Source organism: Amblyomma maculatum, chromosome 11, assembly GCF_055883805.1.
Source record: "Amblyomma maculatum isolate TAMU_Amacu chromosome 11, ASM5588380v1, whole genome shotgun sequence".
In the NCBI taxonomy this organism is placed as follows: domain Eukaryota; kingdom Metazoa; phylum Arthropoda; class Arachnida; order Ixodida; family Ixodidae; genus Amblyomma; species Amblyomma maculatum.
The window spans coordinates 146,525,773-146,546,202 of record NC_139354.1 but is presented as its reverse complement, the minus strand read 5'-3'; the positions used below and the strand labels follow the sequence as shown (position 1 = coordinate 146,546,202).

General features: G+C 49.0%; 1 protein-coding gene across 1 annotated transcript in view; it reads right to left on the bottom strand.

Annotated features, from left to right (window-relative positions):
- Positions 1-8,403: 8,403 nt before the first annotated feature.
- LOC146175130 (uncharacterized) overlaps positions 8,404-20,430 on the bottom strand; it is a 144,979-nt gene continuing 132,952 nt past the window's right edge. Inside the window, exon 4 of the mRNA XM_084585528.1 lies at positions 8,404-8,477. Within this exon, the coding sequence (XP_084441654.1) occupies positions 8,404-8,477 (74 nt within the window). The remainder of the gene's footprint in view (positions 8,478-20,430) is intronic.

The window sequence follows — 20,430 nt, the reverse complement described above, 5'->3', positions numbered from 1 at the left end:
GAGACATGCGTTTTAGTAATGACGTATTCGCATGACAGTAGTTTAAGATAAAAGTCATCTATAGAGAAAGGTTCATCCTTTTTACTCTGGCCTGGTCCCAATTTATTGCAGCTTCTTGAGATGTAATACGATTTAGAATTCGGTTTTGCGTAAGAAGTTGGTCTTATATTTGTTATTACAATATATCCATCGAACTCATACTTGACAGAGCATTAGTTTACGTAATGCCTTTTTTTTTAGTGCGAACAAAGCCTCACTTCTCTGTCACAGCAACGACTGACAGCGGAATCACCTGCCTCACACGGGACAGCACAAGTTGGTGCCGAAAGAAGGCTGGGTACCTTTCTCAAAGCTGAGGGATGAGTTAGCAGGACACTGTCTTCGCTTGTATTGAAAATTTACATGCAGCTCTTGAAACTTTGATAATGGTTGATTACCTAATCATTTTACTACCATTTACGGATACATGATTTGCAAACATTTTTAGCCGACAGCTTTGCTAGCCCCGAAACAGGAACTGTAAACACTAGATTTTGCCCGAAAAAGATGGTCTCTTCACTGAAAAGGATTGTAACGCCGCTGATACTGGGACCGTATAGAAGTGGTGAAAATGAAGACGCACGTCTGGGCACGCTGAAGCGGCACGGCCATGTGGAAGAGGTGTGTCAAGGTGATTTCGCGCAGGAAATGCACCGCACGGTGTTTCGTGCTGTAGAGAGAATGTTGGCGTTGTGGCAGAAACCCCGTGCCATATTAGTACTCTAAAGACGGTTACATGCTTGAAGTTGACAGCGAACCGTCTACAAGCAAGGCACTACGAGACAGGCTTAGTAAATGGTTGGAATCTTAAAGGGCACTACGACGGTGTAGAGAAGCACTAATATACCAAAAACCCATGCGACTAAGGCAATTCTCTTATATTTGCAGAAAGGAGGCATCATTATTGAAAGTTCCTGTGCGTAAGAAACATGCAGATTTTTTGAACAAAAATAATTGCATTTGAAGTACATTTGGAGATACTTTGAGGCGGCAAATTTTAAAAGGCTCTCGAATTTTCATATGTGGTCGGCCTTAAATGTCAGTAGCGATTTTGTTTCATTTTCCTAGAATACCAGATAGGCGCTAAAATTATTCAAGGTAGCAAACAATGTACGCGTTGCAAAGACACTAAGCTCTATACCAAGCATTAAAATGTTCAGGCCATTGCGATGCTCCAAGGTTTTGGTGCTTGTGGATTAGATACCTGGAAACATGACCTCGGGTTATGTAAAGTTTCATGTATCCACTTTTGCGTACCGTTTGGCGATGGTTGCGCCTTTTACTTTCTCTAATGGACCTCACGCTAGTAAGAAGTTTAAATTTATTCTTTGGTAGTGGCTCAAAAGTAAGGTTTCTCTTTCTTTCAGGAAAAAAGGCAACAGCCAATGGCGTGCAGTTTGTAAGCATACTTACGTGTTTTTCCTTAGTGACGCTGAAAAACAATACTACATGATTAGGCAGTGACATTCTGGGAATTAATCATTTTCCTCTGCATGGAGTATTTCCAGTGATTTGTTTCGTTTCTTATTGTTCAGTTCGTGCTGTTATTTTGTGAATATTTGTTGTTACAAAACATACTTGTGTACACAGTGCTGCATTCAGCAACGCTGCCTTCGTTTGTGTACCGGTAAAAGATACTGATTTCTATTACTACTTATAATTTTGCTTTATATTGAGTATTTGCTATATAATGAGCCTGAATAACAACACAGAATGCCTCCGTAGTTGTAAATGTAAATTTTTACTGTTCATGAACTGTAGTAATATAATGTTATCGCTGTTTCTTGTTGTTTTATATCTTTAATTTCATTAGCCTGTGCACTCTGTTGTTTTGCTGCACTTGAAGGTGTTATTTAAACATGGGCATTGTGAAAGACTTCAGCCTTCATCAGTTACGAGTACACATGCACATTCAAAACTACAAAAACAAAAAGAAGAAACAAGCATTTTGTTGGGTCTCAAAAATTAGACTGCCATGCTTTAGCAGTTGTGCACATGACCCGACTGATTGGGTCCGTCGAAGCATATTTAATAATGCAAGTGACAAAACGTACTATGCTGAATAGGCTCATCATCATAAATATGACATCCCTCTCTCCTTTGCGGAACTCGCGACAAGGAAACTAAAAACAGCTAAAAACATCAGCAGCCGGATTATACCCACTGCAGGGTGAAGGTGTCTCCCTAATTCCTAGAATAAAAGCAATCTCGGTTAGCTGCATCCGATTGATCTATTCGAACTGCTTTCACTTATGCGATTACCAAATTTTCGTCCGTTCATTGCTGTGCTGTCCTTTCTTTAGAATCCAACATAATAACCATAACTTCCTTAGGTTATCCTCTTTTCGCAGTACAAATTTATTCATGCCTATTTTTTTTTCTTTTTGATTTCCAATATGTCATTTACCCGAGTTAATTCTCTAACCCACTTTGCACGCTTTCTATATATCAGCGATACCGTTGCTACTTTACCGGTATGCATGCCACTGTGGCGTCGTCAACTGAACACTTCACTCCAAATACAGTTTCGTCTTTGCTATGGCGTCTATAGTAGCACAGCCCTCCGCGTTGGGCCGCTGGGACGAACGGGAGTCTGCTGCGTTGTTGCAGCATTCCGCTATGCTTCAGCGGTTTCGCAGAAGGGATCAGACGACATGTTCTTTCATCGCCTTTACGGCGAGGAAAGAGCACATCCCCTTGTCAACCGTCTTGACTGATATCTGGATGCTGCAAGTATTTTCGTGGACGTGGTTCGCCAATAGTGCTGTTTGGAAGGAAATAATTTCCCAGGTAGGCGTAGGTTAGTGCGATGGACTAGCACAGCTGAGGAGCACCCTAGGTCAACTTCAGTGCTGAGCGAATACCCGTAAAGACGAGAGCAAGATGGTCACACCAGAGGTCCCTTGGCTAATACGTGGTAAGGCAGGCATGTGGCTGAGGCTGACTTTCAGTATGTAGAGACTCGCGTTCCAGGCACCCGGCATATACCGAAGAGAAGGAAGCAGCGCCGGCCCGAGAGCTTCGGAATGCTAGGGGACCCTCACCTCGGTGGGACGCTGCCGCCGCCTCGTTAGCTTCTCAAATAAATGTGGCCGTGGTCGTCCCTGCCTGGCAACCTCCACGTTTCTGGTGAATGCGAGAACTGTGCCTTCACCCAGTAGCGTTCCAGGAAGGCATAATTGCAAGACCCAGGTTTCCGTCCGCCACTTCCGACGTTTCGGGCTGCAGGCGTCGGCGGGTTCTTTGCTCAACGGAAGGTTGCGATGTATAATAACTGCATCACCATCCTGCAGTTCAAGCACGCAGTCTTCTTAGATATCTTACCAACCGATCTCCTACGCTGTCGAGGCTGCCCTGCCTCGAATTGGCGGCCATACGATGAGCTGCGCGCTTTCATCCTGGCGTACTTCGGCTCGCTGCCGCTCTAGGACGCGGCAGACCAGCTTTCGCCGCCGCCAGCATGTACAAGCTCCCATTTTTTTAACCTGAATGCAAGCGTGTCGACCACCGAGTCGATAAGCGCCGTACGACGGAACACAGCGGGGAAATGAGCGAGAATACACGCGTGCGCGCAGTGAGCACTCAGGTGCAGCTGTCCTTTGCCAGGCTGTTGCAAAAACCGGATGCAACCCCTCCTGCTTTTTTCTGTGTAATCGCATTTGTTTCTGTTTTCTTCGTGCCGCTGGGAAAATATTAGAAAAGGCCACGTGGTACCGCCTGCCCTTTAATTTTCTGCAGGAAAGTTTACGCGACCTATAGCCAAAGTAACAAAATGCTGAAAACAATGCAGTAAAATCAGTGGGCATATATAGCATTCCATCCAGCGCTACCACCTGACCGCTTATTATATAAATTGATGGAAACGTTCAAAAATAAAAAGTATGATGACTATAACGGTACTCAAAAGAAGCAGGGTATAAGTCCCGTTCCCAGAACCGCCTGGCAGAGGGGCAGCTGCACCGGAGTGCTCATTGAGCGTACGCGCGAATTCTCGCTCATTTCGCCGCTATGCTCCATCACACGGCGCTTATCGACTCGACGGTCAATGCTCGTGCGTTCAGGCCTTCAAGAATAAGGGTTCGCGAACGATGGTGTCGCCCGACGAGGGAAAAAACAAGTATTTTTAAAAGCACCAGTTTATTCCGGATAAACAGAAAAGTATTACATAAAAAAGAAACAGCATTGATCAAAACTGCGCTAAAAACATGCCGTCGAAGTGCCCGGCAATGGACTATGCAGAATAAAACGGAACACGGGTCAGGGCTTCACCGCGGCAACACAAACCACACTGCTGCGAGTTAGGACGAGTAATAGGGCCAAAGCGTTGACGACGGTACAAAATCATTTCTTCTCGCTTGCCAGCACTCACGCTAATACTTCTAAGGCATTCTTGTCGGCATCGTTTCAGTCTTCGTCTGGCAGGACCCCACTCCGTCGTCAGTGTACATCCCGCCGGCCTGTGACGCCGCCTGGCCGCCCTTCGCTGGCCGGCTGCCCGGTGAAAAAGCCTCGAACCACGCTTCCGGCGCACTTACCTACCCTCGGTCTCGCGCAGATAACATGGCGCCCTCGCTCCAGGCAGCTCGCTCATGCGTACTCGCGCTGCCCGGGCGGACACCAACACAGGAAAAAGCGCGCGCGGTTTGAAACACTAACGGGGGCTGTGGGGCCCCACACTCCTCCCCTCTGAAGAAGGGAGGCGTAAAACAAAAAGAACGCAGGATATGGACGGAACTGGTACTGGTGTTGATGGGGCGCATGCTTGGTAGCCGTAGTGCCTGGTAGGTCGAGTGGTTCTATGTAGCAAATGGACGGCCACGGTAAGCCCGGAGATCGGCCACGTTGACTGGTCCGGTTTCTCGAGCACCCTGCACATGGCAAATAAAGTAAGAAAGCTGAGAGAAGCGCTTTGTTATCGTGTAAGGGCCGGTCCATCGTGGAGCGAGAGCAGCACTTTTTTGCTGAATAACTTAGTGGGTGCGTGCGGCGATGTTTTGTCGCCGACTGTGAACTCCAAAGGTCGCCTTCCCTTGGGGTACTGGTTACAGTGTTCCAGGCGGGAGAGGTCCAAGTTCACCCTTGCCTCCTTCACAGTCTCGGCCAAGCGGCTGGAAAGATCATGCGCGAATTTAGAATGGCTAAGACCCGGTAAATCAAAGCCATTCAGACCAGGTCAATAGGGAACCTGAGCTCACGACCAAGGCGAATGGCCGCTTGCGTAAATCCTTTTGACCAGTTTATCGTGGTTCTTGTGGCGAAGGCCATCTCCTGCATACGAGCGCCCCAGTCCTTGTGCCGCTCCGTGAATGCCACCATCATAGTCTTGAGATTTCGATTCACTAGCTCTGTAATATTTGCTTGAGGGTGGTAGGGCATAGTCTTTTTGTGCCGCCCGCCAAGAACTTTGCAGGTGTAATTGAATATCCTACCAGTGAAATACGTGGCATTACCAGTGATAAGCAGAGCTGGGAAACCAAAGAAAGTGAATGTTTTTAGTAGCTTATACCAAATTATCTTCTCGTCTAGCCTACTCAGGGGTTACAATTCTACCCATTTCGAGAAATGATCAATGATTACTAAAAGTAGCGATTCCCTTTGATGGACCTAGGATAGGGACTCATTATCTCTCAGGCTACGATTGCCCATGGGTATCGGCTCGCTAGCGGTTGCATGAGGCCCGGTGGTTTCCGTCCCCTCAGCTAAGTAGCCTGGCAGGTATTACAAGTGTGGACGTATGTCAGGACATCCCTTCTCATGCGGTGCCATGTTGCGACCCGACACAATTTGTCATGTTTTTTTGCTGTCGCTGTGGCCTGCGAGGCGTGTATCGTCGAAGTACTCTAGAAAATGCTTACGGAGGCCCTTAGGAACGACCGCACGAAATGCGGACTCACAACTAACGGTGTCCGCAGCAAGTATATACCGCAGGTGGAGCCATCTTCTGCTTTCACGTAGCTGTCGCAGCTTCCGTTAGGCGTCCGGCTCCCTGCAGGGTTGGTGCTGTTCAGGCTTTGACGTATCTGGCTGCACTGGTCGTCTGAGCGCTGAGCGTCTAACAGCTGTTGACAAGACACCCTGTGCCCCAGGTGTCTGCAGGAGCGGTCACAGCATGGACCGCGGGTGCTCGCTCGCCCTCACCAGGAAGTAGAGCTCTGGATAGGGCGTAGGCAACTTTGTTGAAAGTGACCCTTCTTTAATCTACCCCGTAATTATACTTTTGGAGAGCAAGTGACCAGCGGGCTAGACGGCCGGCTCGGTTTTGCAACCTTAAAAGCCATGATAGGGGCTGGTGGTCGGTCTGAATAGTGAATTCTGCGCCATCTAAATACATCTGCGCCATCTAAAGTGAAGCACGAAGCGTGCAGAGTGGGTAAAAGAAATAACTCAAGTTACCGACATTCTAGCGGAAATTAAGAAGGAATGGACATGGGCAGGACATGTAGTGCGAAGAGAGGATAACCGATGGCCGCTTAGGGTAACCGACTGGATTACAAGCGAAGGAAAGCGTAGCTGGGGGCGGCAGAAAATTAGGTGGGCGGATGAGGTTAAGAAGTTCGCAAGTGTCAAGTGGATGCACAGCACAGAGCCGGGTTAGGTGGAGAAATATGGGAGTGGCCTCCGCCCTGCAGTGGGTATAACCAAGTTGAAGATGGTGAAATACATGTCAAATTTCTTTAGTGCCAACACAATCGCAAGACACTCTTTCTCTTTCACAGTATAGTTCCTTTCCGGTCCCGTCAGTGTATGACTGGCAAACGCCAATGGGCAAAGCTTTCCTCGATGTTCTTGAAGCAATACCGCACCAATTCCGTACTCACTTGCATCCGCTTGTACCGTGAATGGCCGGTTATGATCTGGAAGCCGCAGGCGTGCAGTATCCGCGATGGCTGCCGACAGGGAAGTGAACGATCCCTGTTCTTTACTCCATGACCAGCGGGCACCTTTCCGGAGGAGTTTATGGAGGGGTCACGCTAGGTTGGCGCAGTTCGGGATGAAGTGGCGGTAGAATTCCACTATACCCAAGAACCGCTGGAGACTCTTTATGTTTGTTGGCGGTGGGAGGTGAAGAATGGCCTGGAGTTTCTCTTCATCTGGGCAGACTGGGCCCTGTTCCACGATTAAACTGAAGTTTGATTGTGCTCGCCACTGACTGAACCTTTCTGAGGTTAATGGTGATGTCCACATTATGCATTCGTTTAAGGACATTGGTTAGATGAAGGAGATGCTCTTCTAGGCTTTCTGAGAACACTACTACATCATCCATGTAGGCCATGGCGTAGCTAAACTCAGCGCCTCCGAACACAATGTTCATTACACGCTGAAAAGTAGCAGGTGAATTGCACAAACCGAAAGGCAATCACACAAATTCAAACAGTCCCTGATGGCAGGTGAAAGCAGTTTTTTCGATGTCATTGCGGGCAATTGGGATCTGCAGAAAACCCCTGATACACTCAGGAGTTGTAAAAAACTTAGCTGACCTAAGTGAGTACATGACAGAGTTAACTGGCTGGAAAGGGTAAGAGTCTCGCACTGTCACACCATTCAGACGTCCATAATCGATACACAATCGTGCTGTGTCATCTTTCTTAGGCGCGAGAACAACAGGGAACGCCCAGAGGCTTTTTGATTGACTCACCGCACCGGTAGCCACCATTTCTTCGAGGGCCCCATCCAGCACTGCTCGCTTGTGGACACTCAAGGGCCTTGGACTGAATCGCATAGGACGAGAGTCGCCGGTGTCGATCCTGTGGGTTAGTACGCCAGCCTTTCCCGGAACCTCCACGAACATTGCTACAAAGGGCCTGAGCACTGTCTCGATTCTGCATTTTCCCGCTTGTTACCCCTTGAAGGAATTCGAAACAGTTAAATACCACTTCCTGTGATATTGGCCGAATGGTCGTTCGTGGCAAGCAACTGTGACAGGCTCAGCGGCCTTGGTCTTGAACTAAAATGCTTCTGTACCGGTGCCGTACCGGTAGGTTCCCTTACTGAGATCCATCACGATTCCTGCCTTCACTATGAAGTTACGGCCTAGTATGACTGGCCAGGATAGTCCGGAGAGCTGCAGGAAACGCTAGGTAATCTTACCACCATTTATCATACATTTAGGTGGTCTGCTGAGGTTGCGGGTAATATGTGAGTCGATGCCATACGAAGGTTAGTGTTTACACTCCGCAACCGGACATCTTTTGTCTCACAGGAATTCTCTACCTGATCGCACGTAGACCTTGTGTCTAAAAGGGCTGGAAGTTCCAGTCCTGCGATTTTGATCAATACTAGTGTGGTCTTGTCTGGTTGGCTTCCCTCAAAAAAAGTTGACGGGCGTGCACTTACCGAGTGTTTTTAGGGTTTTCGGGGTCTGCCTCATGCATAGCAGGTGGTGATGATGTTACTTGCGTCCATGGCACCTGGGTCGAAGGCACCTGGATCGGTGGCACCTGGGTCGGGGGCACATGGGTCGATTCAGGCCGGAAAGTTCGCGACTGGATCAGCTCTCCCGGTGGTTGGCCACGTCTGTGCGGCCTGGCCTCAGGATGCGCGATAGCCAAAACACCCTCCCCTGCATTGCCCTGAATTTGCGAATCGTTGGACCAATTGTGCCCGGGGCCGACACCCACGTCTCATCTGATGCAACACCGTTGCACCCGAAGGTGAATCCCACGTTGCTCCCGCTGTCGAGACCCACGTTGCACCCGAAGGTGGCATTGTTGCACCCGTAGGTGACGTCCGCGCTGCACCCGTAGGTGACGTCCACGATGCCCCCGTAGATGCATTCGTAGGTGCATGGTAGACGGCAGTTCCTGCAGGTGGCGTCAGTGATTTGCGCGTTCTGACTTTCGATGGCCCACCTGCCGCTACACAAGGGGTCGCAGCGCCTGCGTATGGCAAGAAGACACGGGGCTCCGTCTGACCTCCCATCCCATGCAATCGGATAGCCACCTGAGGAGGCGCATCAGGGCTTGTTACCCCGTGCAAGTCGCCAGCCCCCGTACGGCCGCCTGGCTTCCCCAGGCTGCCGATGATCCAGGCCACGCACAGGACAGCTCAAGGCAGGTCTCCGCCGGGGGAGGTGGTTTGTACTGGAGCTCCACCAGGAAAGATGCCTCGATGCGGGATGCTTCTCTAGCCATGTTATCCAAGTCCGCGAACTGGCGATGCCGGAGATATGGCTGGTACTTTGGATGACACCGATGTATGGCATGAGCCACCTTCTCCTGTTCCGGAACTGCCCGCTCATGCAGCTCTTGAAAACTGCGCAAAAGCTCTAGCAAACCCTCCTTTTCGCCTTGCGTCATGGTGCAAAGCTCGTCCTTCATACGGATGTCATAGTCAGGCGGCAAAAACTCTTCTCCAAAACGGTCTATAAAATCCTGTTTTGTTGTGAACGGCCGCTGTCTACGCCTCCAGGTTACTGCGGAATCTACTAAAGCTAACGAAAGCACACGCGTCACCAGAGCGCTCTCCGAAATTGCAAATGCCATCTGATAATCGCCGATTTCATAATCGAAATCGCGAACAGATTTCTTGTCGGCGTATGCTTCAATCCTTGATACGGTCAAATTCAGCTGCAGCTGATTATCGCGATACAAGGGAGTGGGCGTTCACAAAACTGCCTCGCTTCCAACTATTTCTCTGAAATGTGTCTTTGATTCACGTAGCTTAGATTTCGTAGCGGCCAAGAATTCCGCTACGAAAGTCTGACGGTTCGCTTTTCCTCTCTTCTGATTTCTCATGCCCGCATCCAGACTGTGTGGGAGGCTTCACTGTCTCGGTCAACTGGGCGCTTGCATCCGATAAGTCCGACATGCCTTCGCACGAAACTACAAGAACCTCAAATTGCGACACTCGCGGGGCAAGCCAACGCTCGAGCAGAAATAAAGTTGGGCGCCAAATGAATGCTCCGCCTTCTAGAATAGGGGTCCGCGAGCGATGGTCTCGCCCAACGGGTGAAAGACTGTCTTTCTTAAAAACACTGGTTTATTCCGGATCAACAAAAAAGTACCAAATAAAAAAGGAATAGCATTAGTCAAAACTGCATTGAAAACATGCCGTCGAAGTGTGAGACATTGGACTATGCGGAATAAAACGGAGCATGGGTCAGGGCTTCACCGCGGCCACACAAAACACACTGCGGCGCGGTTAGAGCTAATAATAGAGCCAAAGCGTTGACAACGGTACAAAAGTATTGCTTCTCGAGTGGCAGCACTCACGCTAATACTCCTAAGGCATTCTTGTAGGCGCCGCTTCCGTCTTTTTCTGGCAGGACCCCGCTCCGTCGTCCGTGTACATCCCGCCGGCCTGGGACGCTGCCTCACCGCCCTTCGCTGGCCGGCCCTGAGCCGTGCTTCCGATGCGCTTATCTACCCTCGGTCTCGTGCCAATAACATGCCGCCCCCGCTCCAGGCAGCTCGCTCATGCGTACTCGCGCTGCCCGGGCGGACACCAACACAAAAAGAAAAAAGCGCGCGTGGTTTGATACGCTGAAAGGGGCTGTGGGGTCCCACAAGGTTAAAAACGTTAAAGAGTGTACGTCCGTACCAGCATCGCTGTCGTCTAGGCCTGAATTCTCAAGGCACAACACGCCACAGCTGTCCCCAGCCAGCTCCCTGCCACTCCTGACCTGCGCATCCGGCCAGGCTACACTTCCACACATGTTGTCTACTACACAGGCTCGAATATGCATCGGCAAGGGCAGCTGAAAGCTGGTGTCCCTAAAACCGAGAGAAAAAAGCGCATGCTGGAGATGCTGCCTAGACAGACACCTGAAGATGCCCTAAGATGTCTTCCTACAACTAGAATTCTGCCGACACCTTGTCAATGGACATAACCAGAGTTGAAGCCCTGAAAGTCTTAAAGAATTCTGCATATAGTATTTTTGCACTATATACCACATGCGCACCTAATAAGTATCCATGGAACGAACAATTCTGGCTTTTTGTGTTACTGCATTCATACTTTAAGAATACTGTATGCTGTATATATTTTATTAGCAGCAGTAAAATGCCTGCACAAAAACAAACTCAACCCTTTGTTTGGCGCATGATGGCCTCAGCTGTCTCTGCGCCATAACACCCATCAAATAAAAAATAGTCACAAAAAATAACATTCAATAATAATGGGATTGTCTGGATGGCAGTGATGCAAAGCCAGTGAACAAGCTTGGGTGGGCTATGTTGGGCAGCCGATGAGTCTAGCTGGATAGCAGTTCTTAAAAGCCAGCGAGTAAGCTTGGCTGTGAGCATTGGAGAGCCAGTGACAGTGGCTGGAGGTACGTTGTATAGGAGCCAGTGGGTATGCTTGTCTGGAAGATATTGGCTGGCCGATGAGTGAGGCTGTGTGCCACTAAATAACCTAGTCTGCCATTGAGGGCCAATTGTAGGAAAGCCAGTCTAGTATTCTGGATTAAATCTTGGCACGTGTAGCGTCGCAATGAAACGCCATTGGCCCCAATAGTGGTGCCGGTTTCCCCCAATATTAAGCTGATGGCGGTCCATTGATGGCGTGCTACTTGGGTTGCTGTATGAATGTGAGGCAGACGACATCATCAACATTTTGGTTCCGCATATCCTGTCAGCAACTGCGAGAGCCTTGCCACGAAACATGCTGTCTGTACAGAAACATTGCCTGGGTAGTTGTGACATGTATCCTTTGTTTTGCATTCATATATTGGTTTTAAATGCTGTGCTGATTTCATCTTTCAGCACCGTTATTTGCTTCTGAGACTGAAAAGGGAGGTATTCCAAGAGGTTTCATGAAAGCAAAGCTCATAACTTGTTCGGTATACTGAGTGATTTCTGCTGGCGTTTTCGCTCATGACTTACTTGTTCGGGAGCCCTGCCCAAAGTGTGCAGAAAATAATATCGTTCGTGACCTTGGCAGTGCTTTAAACGCTGTTGCTATATTTCCGCGAGGCTTTCAAAATTGCATTTGTTTTTTTTTCAGTAAGCGCCGGCTTGTGGCCTTATCACCATGAATCTGGCGCGCATATAAAGTTTGTGTTCTTTGTTTATGAATGCTCGATCTCGCGATACGTACCTTTATCTCATTATTTATCTCGGAAGATGCGCCGAGATCTATCTCGAAGATTATGGCCACTCGCGTATGTTTCTACAATATTCGAGGTTGTGCTGGTAACAGTTTGCCACTTTATCTCGATGGTTCTGAGCCGCCTTTCTATTCAGTGTTGACGTGCGCGACAGGAATTCTTAGTTCGATTATCGGCAAGCACATTTGTTACTATCGCCGCCAAGATGCTTAGTTCTTTTGCGGGCGCACGTCCACTCAATAAAGAGTTAATTTCAGTACTATCACGCCTGTGTCCTTATGTTGGTGTCTACTGATTGTCACCACTACATGACATCTGGTGGAGGTGCAGCCTTTCGAGTCTCGGCTTACCCCTTCAAGCCAAGACAACAGTGTTCTATTACCTGGGGTCCTTTCAACAAGCTACCGAATCAGCAGCCGACTTCAAAGGCTCTAACCCGAACACATTCTGCTGCAGGACCTCGTAAGATCTCGGAAGGCATCAATGCTCACAACGGCCCAACCTACATCACCGATTGTTTTTGTCCAACCCAGTGAGCACCCCTACTTTCATGGACGACCGGAAGAGGATGCGGAAAACTGGGTCGACCTGTTCGAACGAGTGGCACCTTTCAACGCCTGGAACGACGAAATAAAACTCAAGCAAGTCTCGTTTTCTCTTAAAGGATCTGCTCGAATATGGTTCGAAAATTATGAGGCAGCTTTAAAAGATTGGGAGATATTCAAGAAATAGTTTTTGACTACATTTGCAAGTGTCTGAATAAAAAGAGCCATGGCCCTTCTGCAATCAAGACTTCAACTCCCTAACGAGCCTGTCCTGCCGTACATTGAGGAGTTGAAGCGCCTGTTTCGCCACGCCGATCCTAACATGACCGAAGTTGAGAGAGTGAAAATTTTAACGCGAGGTGTTAAGAATGCCGGCATCATAATTAAGGTATGCATATTGTCACGTGGTGGTGACCAGGGTCGATGGCACAAATGAAGAGTCGGTGACTGCACTTTGGATGACACTGATGTATGGCATGAGCCACCTTCTGCGGTTCCGGAACTGCCCGCTCATGCAGCTCTTGAAAACTGCGCAAAAGCTCTAGCAAACCCTCCTTTTCGCCTTGCGTCATGGTGCAAAGCCCGTCCTTCATACGGATGTCATAGTCAGGCGGCAAAAACTCTTCTCCAAAACGGTCTATAAAATCCTGTTTTGTTGTGAACGGCCGCTGTCTACGCCTCCAGGTTGCTGCGGAATCTACTAAAGCTAAAGGAAGCACACGCGTTACCAGAGCGCTCTCCGAAATTGCCGGCGCTTACCGGTCCCGAAAAGGCGTCATCGTCATCGTCCTTCGGAGGAGCGTCGACGGGAGCGAGGGATAAGCAGTCTGCGTTGGAATGCTTCCGGACCAACTTATAGAATACAATCAAGTCAAATTCTTGAAGTCGTAGGCTCCATCTAGCAAGGCGGTCGAAGGAATCTTTCAAATTAGCCACCCGGCCGAGCGCGTGATGGTCTCTTACCACCTTGAATGGTCGGCCGTGTAGGTATGGACAAAACTTAGAAGTGGCCCAGATGATCGCGAGAGACTCCTTCTCGGTCGTCGAGTAATTGACTTCTGCTTTTGTGACGGACCTGCTAGCGTAGGCGATTACATTCTGCTGTCCGGCACTCTTCTGGACAAGAACGGCTCCTAGGCCCACACTGCTCGCGTCGGTGTGAATTTCGGTCTCGGCGTTATCATCAAAGTGGCCAAGTACAGGAGGGCACTGCAGCCGGCGCTTAAGTTCGTCGAAGTCTTCTACTTGCGGCTCTTCCCATTTAAAAGGTATGTCAGCCTTTATAAGCTGTGTCAACGGCTCGGCGATGCGCGAAATGTTTCTGACAAATCGTCGATAATAAGCGCACAACCCAAGGAATCGGCGCACACCTGTCTTGTCGACAGGCGGTGGTAATTGTGTGCTTGCAGCTGTTTTCTCCGGGTCTCCGCGAACACCATCCTTACTAACGTTGTGACCTTGGAACTGCAGTTCTTCATTAGCAAAGTGCCACTTCTCTGCTTTCAGCGTTCGTCCTGATGACTTGATAGCTTCCAGCACTGTCTGCAGTCGTTTTAGGTGGTCTTCAAAGTTTGTCGAGAAGACAACGTCGTCCAAATATACCAAACAAATTTCCCACTTCAAGCCTGCCAGGAGTGTGTCCATTAGTCGTTGAAACATGGCTGGTGCGGAGCAGAGGCCAAATAACATCACCTTGAACTCAAAAAGGCCGTCTGGTGTAATGAATTCGGTATTCTCGCGATCTCTTTCGTCGACCTCAACTTGACAATATCCGCTCTTCAGGTCCATCAATGAGAAGTACCTTGCATTGCAGAGCCGGTCGAAAGTGTCGTCAGTGCGGGGAAGCGGGTAGACATCCTTCTTAATTATGCTAATCAAGCGGCGGTAATCAACGCAGAAGCGAAGTGTGCCGTTTTCTTCTTCACCAAAACGACAGGTGCCACCCAGGGGCTGTTCGATGGCTGAATTACGTCATCATGTAGCATTTCCTCAACTTGGTCACGACTGGCTTGGCGTTCTCACGGCGGTACAAGATAAGGGATTTGGCGCAGAGGTCGGGCGTGTTCGTCCGTTATAATGCGGTGCTTGGCCAGTGGTGTTTGTCGTACCTTCGATGATGACAAGAAGCTCTTCCCGTAGCTTCGAAGAAGACTGCGATTCTGGTCTTTCCTGCTGTGGGTCAATGCCGGGTTGATGTCAAATGTGGGCTGACGGAATTGGTCCGGTGCGTTAAAGTTAAAAGTTAAAGTTATTTAACTTTAAATTCCAGTGGTTGGTCGTGGAGGGCGAATACGTCTTCGAAGTCCGTTAATTCGTCGAGAAAAGCGATCGTCGTGCCCTTGTTGAGATGCCGGTATTCTTCGGTGAAGTTTGTTACCAGCACCTGAGCTTGTCCTCTCCAGAAGATCACGATGTCTCTTGCGATGCCGACACCTCGTTCCAAGAGCATTGGATATTTCCTTCGATGAAGCCTTCACCGGTTTCAATACCTGCGCTACCTACGCTGACTGCGATGCTTGATCGCGGCGGCAGGGTCAATTCTTCGTCGAGGACGTTTAGAGCGACGTGTTGCATCGAAGTTGTCGTAGCAGGTATGGCTTTGTCTGCAGACGGCTTGATGAGCTTGCTTTGGAAGTCGTTCATTTAGCAAGTCCATGCCTAAAATCACGTCTCGGGAGCATTGCTGCAAGACCACAAAATGGGGGGTAAGTACGCCCATTTACGGTTATTTTTGCGGTGCATCGTCCTAATGGAGTAATCTGGTTGCCACCTGCGGTGCGAATCAACGCGCCATCACAAGCGGTGGTAACTTTCCTGAGTTGCGACGCTTACGGTACACTGATGACTGAATAGTCAGCTCTGGTGTCTACTAAGGCAGTGACTTGCGACTATCGACATCAAATTCAATGTCGCTTATTCGTGTCCTCGCATTGCACGTAGGCCTTGGTGTCCGATCTCGGCCCCGTCGCTTCTTCAGATCATGCCCGTGGCATACCTTTGTTATTTCGCTGGGCGGCGGTGTCGGCTTGCACTCTGGTCGCGTTGTCATCGATGTCGTCGTGTGGATCGGCAATGAAATGGCTGCGTCGTCGTTAGTGGTCGTCGGCGGCGGAGGATGTTCGTCGTTTCGCCGTTGAGCAACCTCACCTCCAAAGATTGCTGCCTTTAGTTTCCGCCGCGGGGGCTAGGAAACCGTCCTTGCAAGTAACCGCGGCCCGGTGACGCAAATCGGGCATTGTACGGCGATGGGGAGCGTGACGGGTACTCTCCGTTGCGCAGGAAGTCGTTGATTTCCTGTGGTCGCTGGCCAGGACCGGGTCGTGGGGCGTCGACAGCGAAACTACGGAGGCCGATTCGCCTGTACGGGCAGTGACGGAGGATGTGTCTTGCCTCACCACACATGTTAAGGATCACTGCAAGTGTGAAGCATACTAATTCAAGTTTGTACTGGTATTCTTGATCATGTGCTCGACGCTCGGACATGAGACGGTTTTGTGATCTGCTATTTCGCGAGACCGCGAACAGCACACACACCATCGCCGCTTCAGTCTTCGTCGAACTAGAGCGCCTTGGCTGTCGAAACAACTCTAAATATGGGCATAAGGATAAGACCTTCTTCCTCGCTGATAATTGCATATATTCATACGCGAAATGAGCCCGAATGATCGACCCCGAGCGCGGCAGCAGAGGCCGTAAAAGCGCGAAAGCCGGCTCTTCGTTCAAATCTCGTATGGAGAGGGGGTTGCTGTGAAGCGAGCAGCACGCTGGTGTGAACACACGGTGTCGAGCGGCGCTTGTCACAGGTTTCCCCCTCCGTGACGAATCAAGCCGCGCGACCTCCGCGAGTCGGCAGTGTGAACCAGCCTTTATGCTTGCCTGCGTGGCATTGCTGTGCTTTCTCCTTGTTGGGGGTGCGCGCCACTGTACAGATGGTGCCTTGCTCACGCCGGGGCGTGGTGCGGCCTCCCTTGACCTCTCTTGGGGGGTATTCTTCGCGATCCACGCCATTCGGAAAATGGTTAATGGGCTGTGAGGGAGGCGAGCTGTTGGAAGCTAGCGGCCCAGTCGGTTGACATTAGGACACCTGCGGGCTTGGGGGCGACTGCTGAGAGCGAGTACGGAGCCTTGTATTCTGTACCGTCTGTGTCCTTGCTGCCCAGGTGTTTTTGGTTGACCTTTTGTGTATTCGTGTGTGTATTTGAAATTCACGCTGTGCTCGCAAGGAAACAACCTCTTGGGCACCGGCGTCCTATTGGTTCCTCAGTTTTAAACAAATCTCCTCATTGGCTCCGATAAGCGCATTTCCGCCTGGTAACAAACATTGCCTCGAGAATCCTGAAAAACGTTTGCCAGAGGGGTTCTGGCGGCCGGTGAAGGAGGACGGCGACCATCCGAGAGCTGCTCGGGATACCTGCTAAGAAGATGTCGCGTATGCCTGGCTGATTTGTTGTTAATCTGAGTTTGTTGTTGAATTGGTACCACTTGTTTCGCTTTAGTTATTGTTTCTGCTCATCTTTATTAAAATAACTTATGCCATCCATCGGAACCGCCTGGTCCTTTTCTTCAATGCGGCAGAGTCGTCATGCCGTCACGGAAGTTCAACTTGCGAACACTTCGTTACACTATTTTGGATACAAGAGCGGGAAGGGGCAACTATGCTTTCATTTTGTTTAATATCAAAGAGGTTTATGAGCTTCGCTGGGACAGTGGCTCATGCAAAAGATCGATTTATAAAACAGCTCGTACGCTCTAACTCGCTCGCCCTACTATCGTGTCGCAGCAAAAACAAAATGCGGCATCTGTATCTTTAGTTTTCAAAACCCAGCGTCTTATAGAAACGCATCGGTAAACAGGCTAGAAATTTTTAGAGCGGTTGCGCTTATGTGTTCAAGCACATGCCGTTTTATTGCGGAGACAAAAAGCTCACACCTCGTGTGGTCTCTGCCCTTTCTCACACCTCCGCTCTGGCGAAGCTCATGACAGCAACCGAATGAGGCGTCACCTATTCAGGAATGAAGATCTCATTACAATGCGCTTTGACGTTTCATGGGGCAAGAGACCTTGTTCCGAATCACCGATTGGACTAAGTCATATTAGCTGAAATAAAATGAAAAATATCGCGTCAGCTAGTCAAGATAAAAACACGCCACGATTCCTTCTGAGGGGGGAAATTACGAAACTTTTGTACAAGCGGCCTTTGCTGCTGCGGAAGCAAATGAATCGAAGCAGCGCCTTACCATCTATTTCGTTCACTAATGCGGGACTGCACACCTTGCTATGAGCGCTCCCTTTCGACGCCAAAGTCAATAGCACAGCAGAAGAACGCCGCACTGCAAGTTTGTAAGTCTCAATAAGCGCCAGCCTGTGAGCGATGTAAATTTGTGCGCTACGCCGGGCACTCTTGCAGCGAGCGAGCTGCGCAAGATAGCAGCGCCGCGGTGCGTCCCCGCAGCCGCTCCGGCCGCCGAAGCCGTGGTCTGCTCACTTTTGCGCACGATAATACGTACGGACATGCATACACACATTACCCCTAGCAATTTTATCAAAACCGTCCCCTAAAATTTTGGAGTTATCTGATCTCGCGAAAACACTGACAATCCCAAGTAACCCCGCAAGAGGCCTAAAAGAAGTCTAATGAGTTTAATGAGTATTTTCAATCGGGTTTCACGCTAGACGATGACTTAGAATCAGAAATAACGTCCTGTAGGCTAATCTAGAACTAATACTAAGTGAATCGGGTATATTTGCTCTTCTCCTTAATCTTGATGAAAAGAAATCTAGCGGTCCAGACAACATTCCAAATCCATTTCTAAAAAGATACGCAGAGTGGGTATCTAAATACTTGTTCCTAATATATAAGAAGTCCCTCGAAAACGCAAATGTGCCAAGATATTGGAAAATCGCTAAAGTAGTTGCCGTTCATAAATCTCGTGACACCACAAATAAATCTACCTATCGCCCTATTTCACTCACTTGTGCTGCATCAAGATCCTCGAACATACCACACTGAAGCATATCGCAACTTTCCTCGAAACAAATAATCTGCTCAGTACGAACCAACACGGCTTTAGGAAAGGGCTGTCAACCCCAACTCAGCCGTGTTGGTTCGTACTGAGCAGATTATTTGTTTCGAGGAAAGTTGCGATATGCTTCAGTGTGATATGTTCGAGGATCTTGATGCAGCACAGGTGAGTGAAATAGGGCGATAGGTAGATTTATTTGTGGTGTCCCGAGATTTATGAACGGCAACTACTTTAGCGATTTTCCAATATCTTGGCACATTTGCGTTTTCGAGGGACTTCTTATATATTAGGAACAAGTATTTAGATACCCACTCTGCGTATCTTTTTAGAAATGGATTTGGAATGTTGTCTGGACCGCTAGATTTCTTTTCATCAAGATTAAGGAGAAGAGCAAATATACCCGATTCACTTAGTATTAGTTCTAGATTAGCCTACAGGACGTTATTTCTGATTCTAAGTGAGGCATAGAATCATCGTCTAGCGTGAAACCCGATTGAAAATACTCATTAAACTCATTAGACCTCTTTTAGGCCTCTTGCGGGGTTACTTGGGATTGTCAGTGTTTTCGCGAGATCAGATAACTCCAAAATTTTAGGGGACGGTTTTGATAAAATTGCTAGGGGTAATGTGTGTATGCATGTCCGTACGTATTATCGTGCGCAAAAGTGAGCAGACCACGGCTTCGGCGGCCGGAGCGGCTGCGGGGACGCACCGCGGCGCTGCTATCTTGCGCAGCTCGCTCGCTGCAAGAGTGCCCGGCGTAGCGCACAAATTTACATCGCTCACAGGCTGGCGCTTATTGAGACTTACAAACTTGCAGTGCGGCGTTCTTCTGCTGTGCTATTGACTTTGGCGTCGAAAGGGAGCGCTCATAGCAAGGTGTGCAGTCCCGCATTAGTGAACGAAATAGATGGTAAGGCGCTGCTTCGATTCATTTGCTTCCGCAGCAGCAAAGGCCGCTTGTACAAAAGTTTCGTAATTTCCCCCCTCAGAAGGAATCGTGGCGTGTTTTTATCTTGACTAGCTGACGCGATATTTTTCATTTTATTTCAGCTAATATGACTTAGTCCAATCGGTGATTCGGAACAAGGTCTCTTGCCCCATGAAACGTCAAAGCGCATTGTAATGAGATCTTCATTCCTGAATAGGTGACGCCTCATTCGGTTGCTGTCATGAGCTTCGCCAGAGCGGTGGTGTGAGAAAGGGCAGAGACCACACGAGGTGTGAGCTTTTTGTCTCCGCAATAAAACGGCATGTGCTTGAACACATAAGCGCAACCGCTCTAAAAATTTCTAGCCTGTTTACCGATGCGTTTCTATAAGACGCTGGGTTTTGAAAACTAAAGATACAAATGCGCATTTTGTTTTTGCTGCGACACGCTAGTAGGGCGAGCGAGTTAGAGCGTACGAGCTGTTTTATAAATCGATCTTTTGCATGAGCCACTGTCCCAGCGAAGCTCATAAACCTATTTGATATTAAACAAAATGAAAGCATAGTTGCCCCTTCCCGCTCTTGTATCCAAAATAGTGTAACGAAGTGTTCGCAAGTTGAACTTCCGTGACGGCATGACGGCTCTGCCGCATTGAAGAAAAGGACCAGGCGGTTCCGTTGGATGGCATAAGTTATTTTAATAAAGATGAGCAGAAACAATAACTAAAGCGAAACAAGTGGTACCAATTCAACAACAAACTCAGATTAAAAACAAATCAGCCAGGCATACGCGACATCTTCTTAGCAGGTATCCCGAGCAGCTCTCGGATGGTCGCCGTCCTCCTTC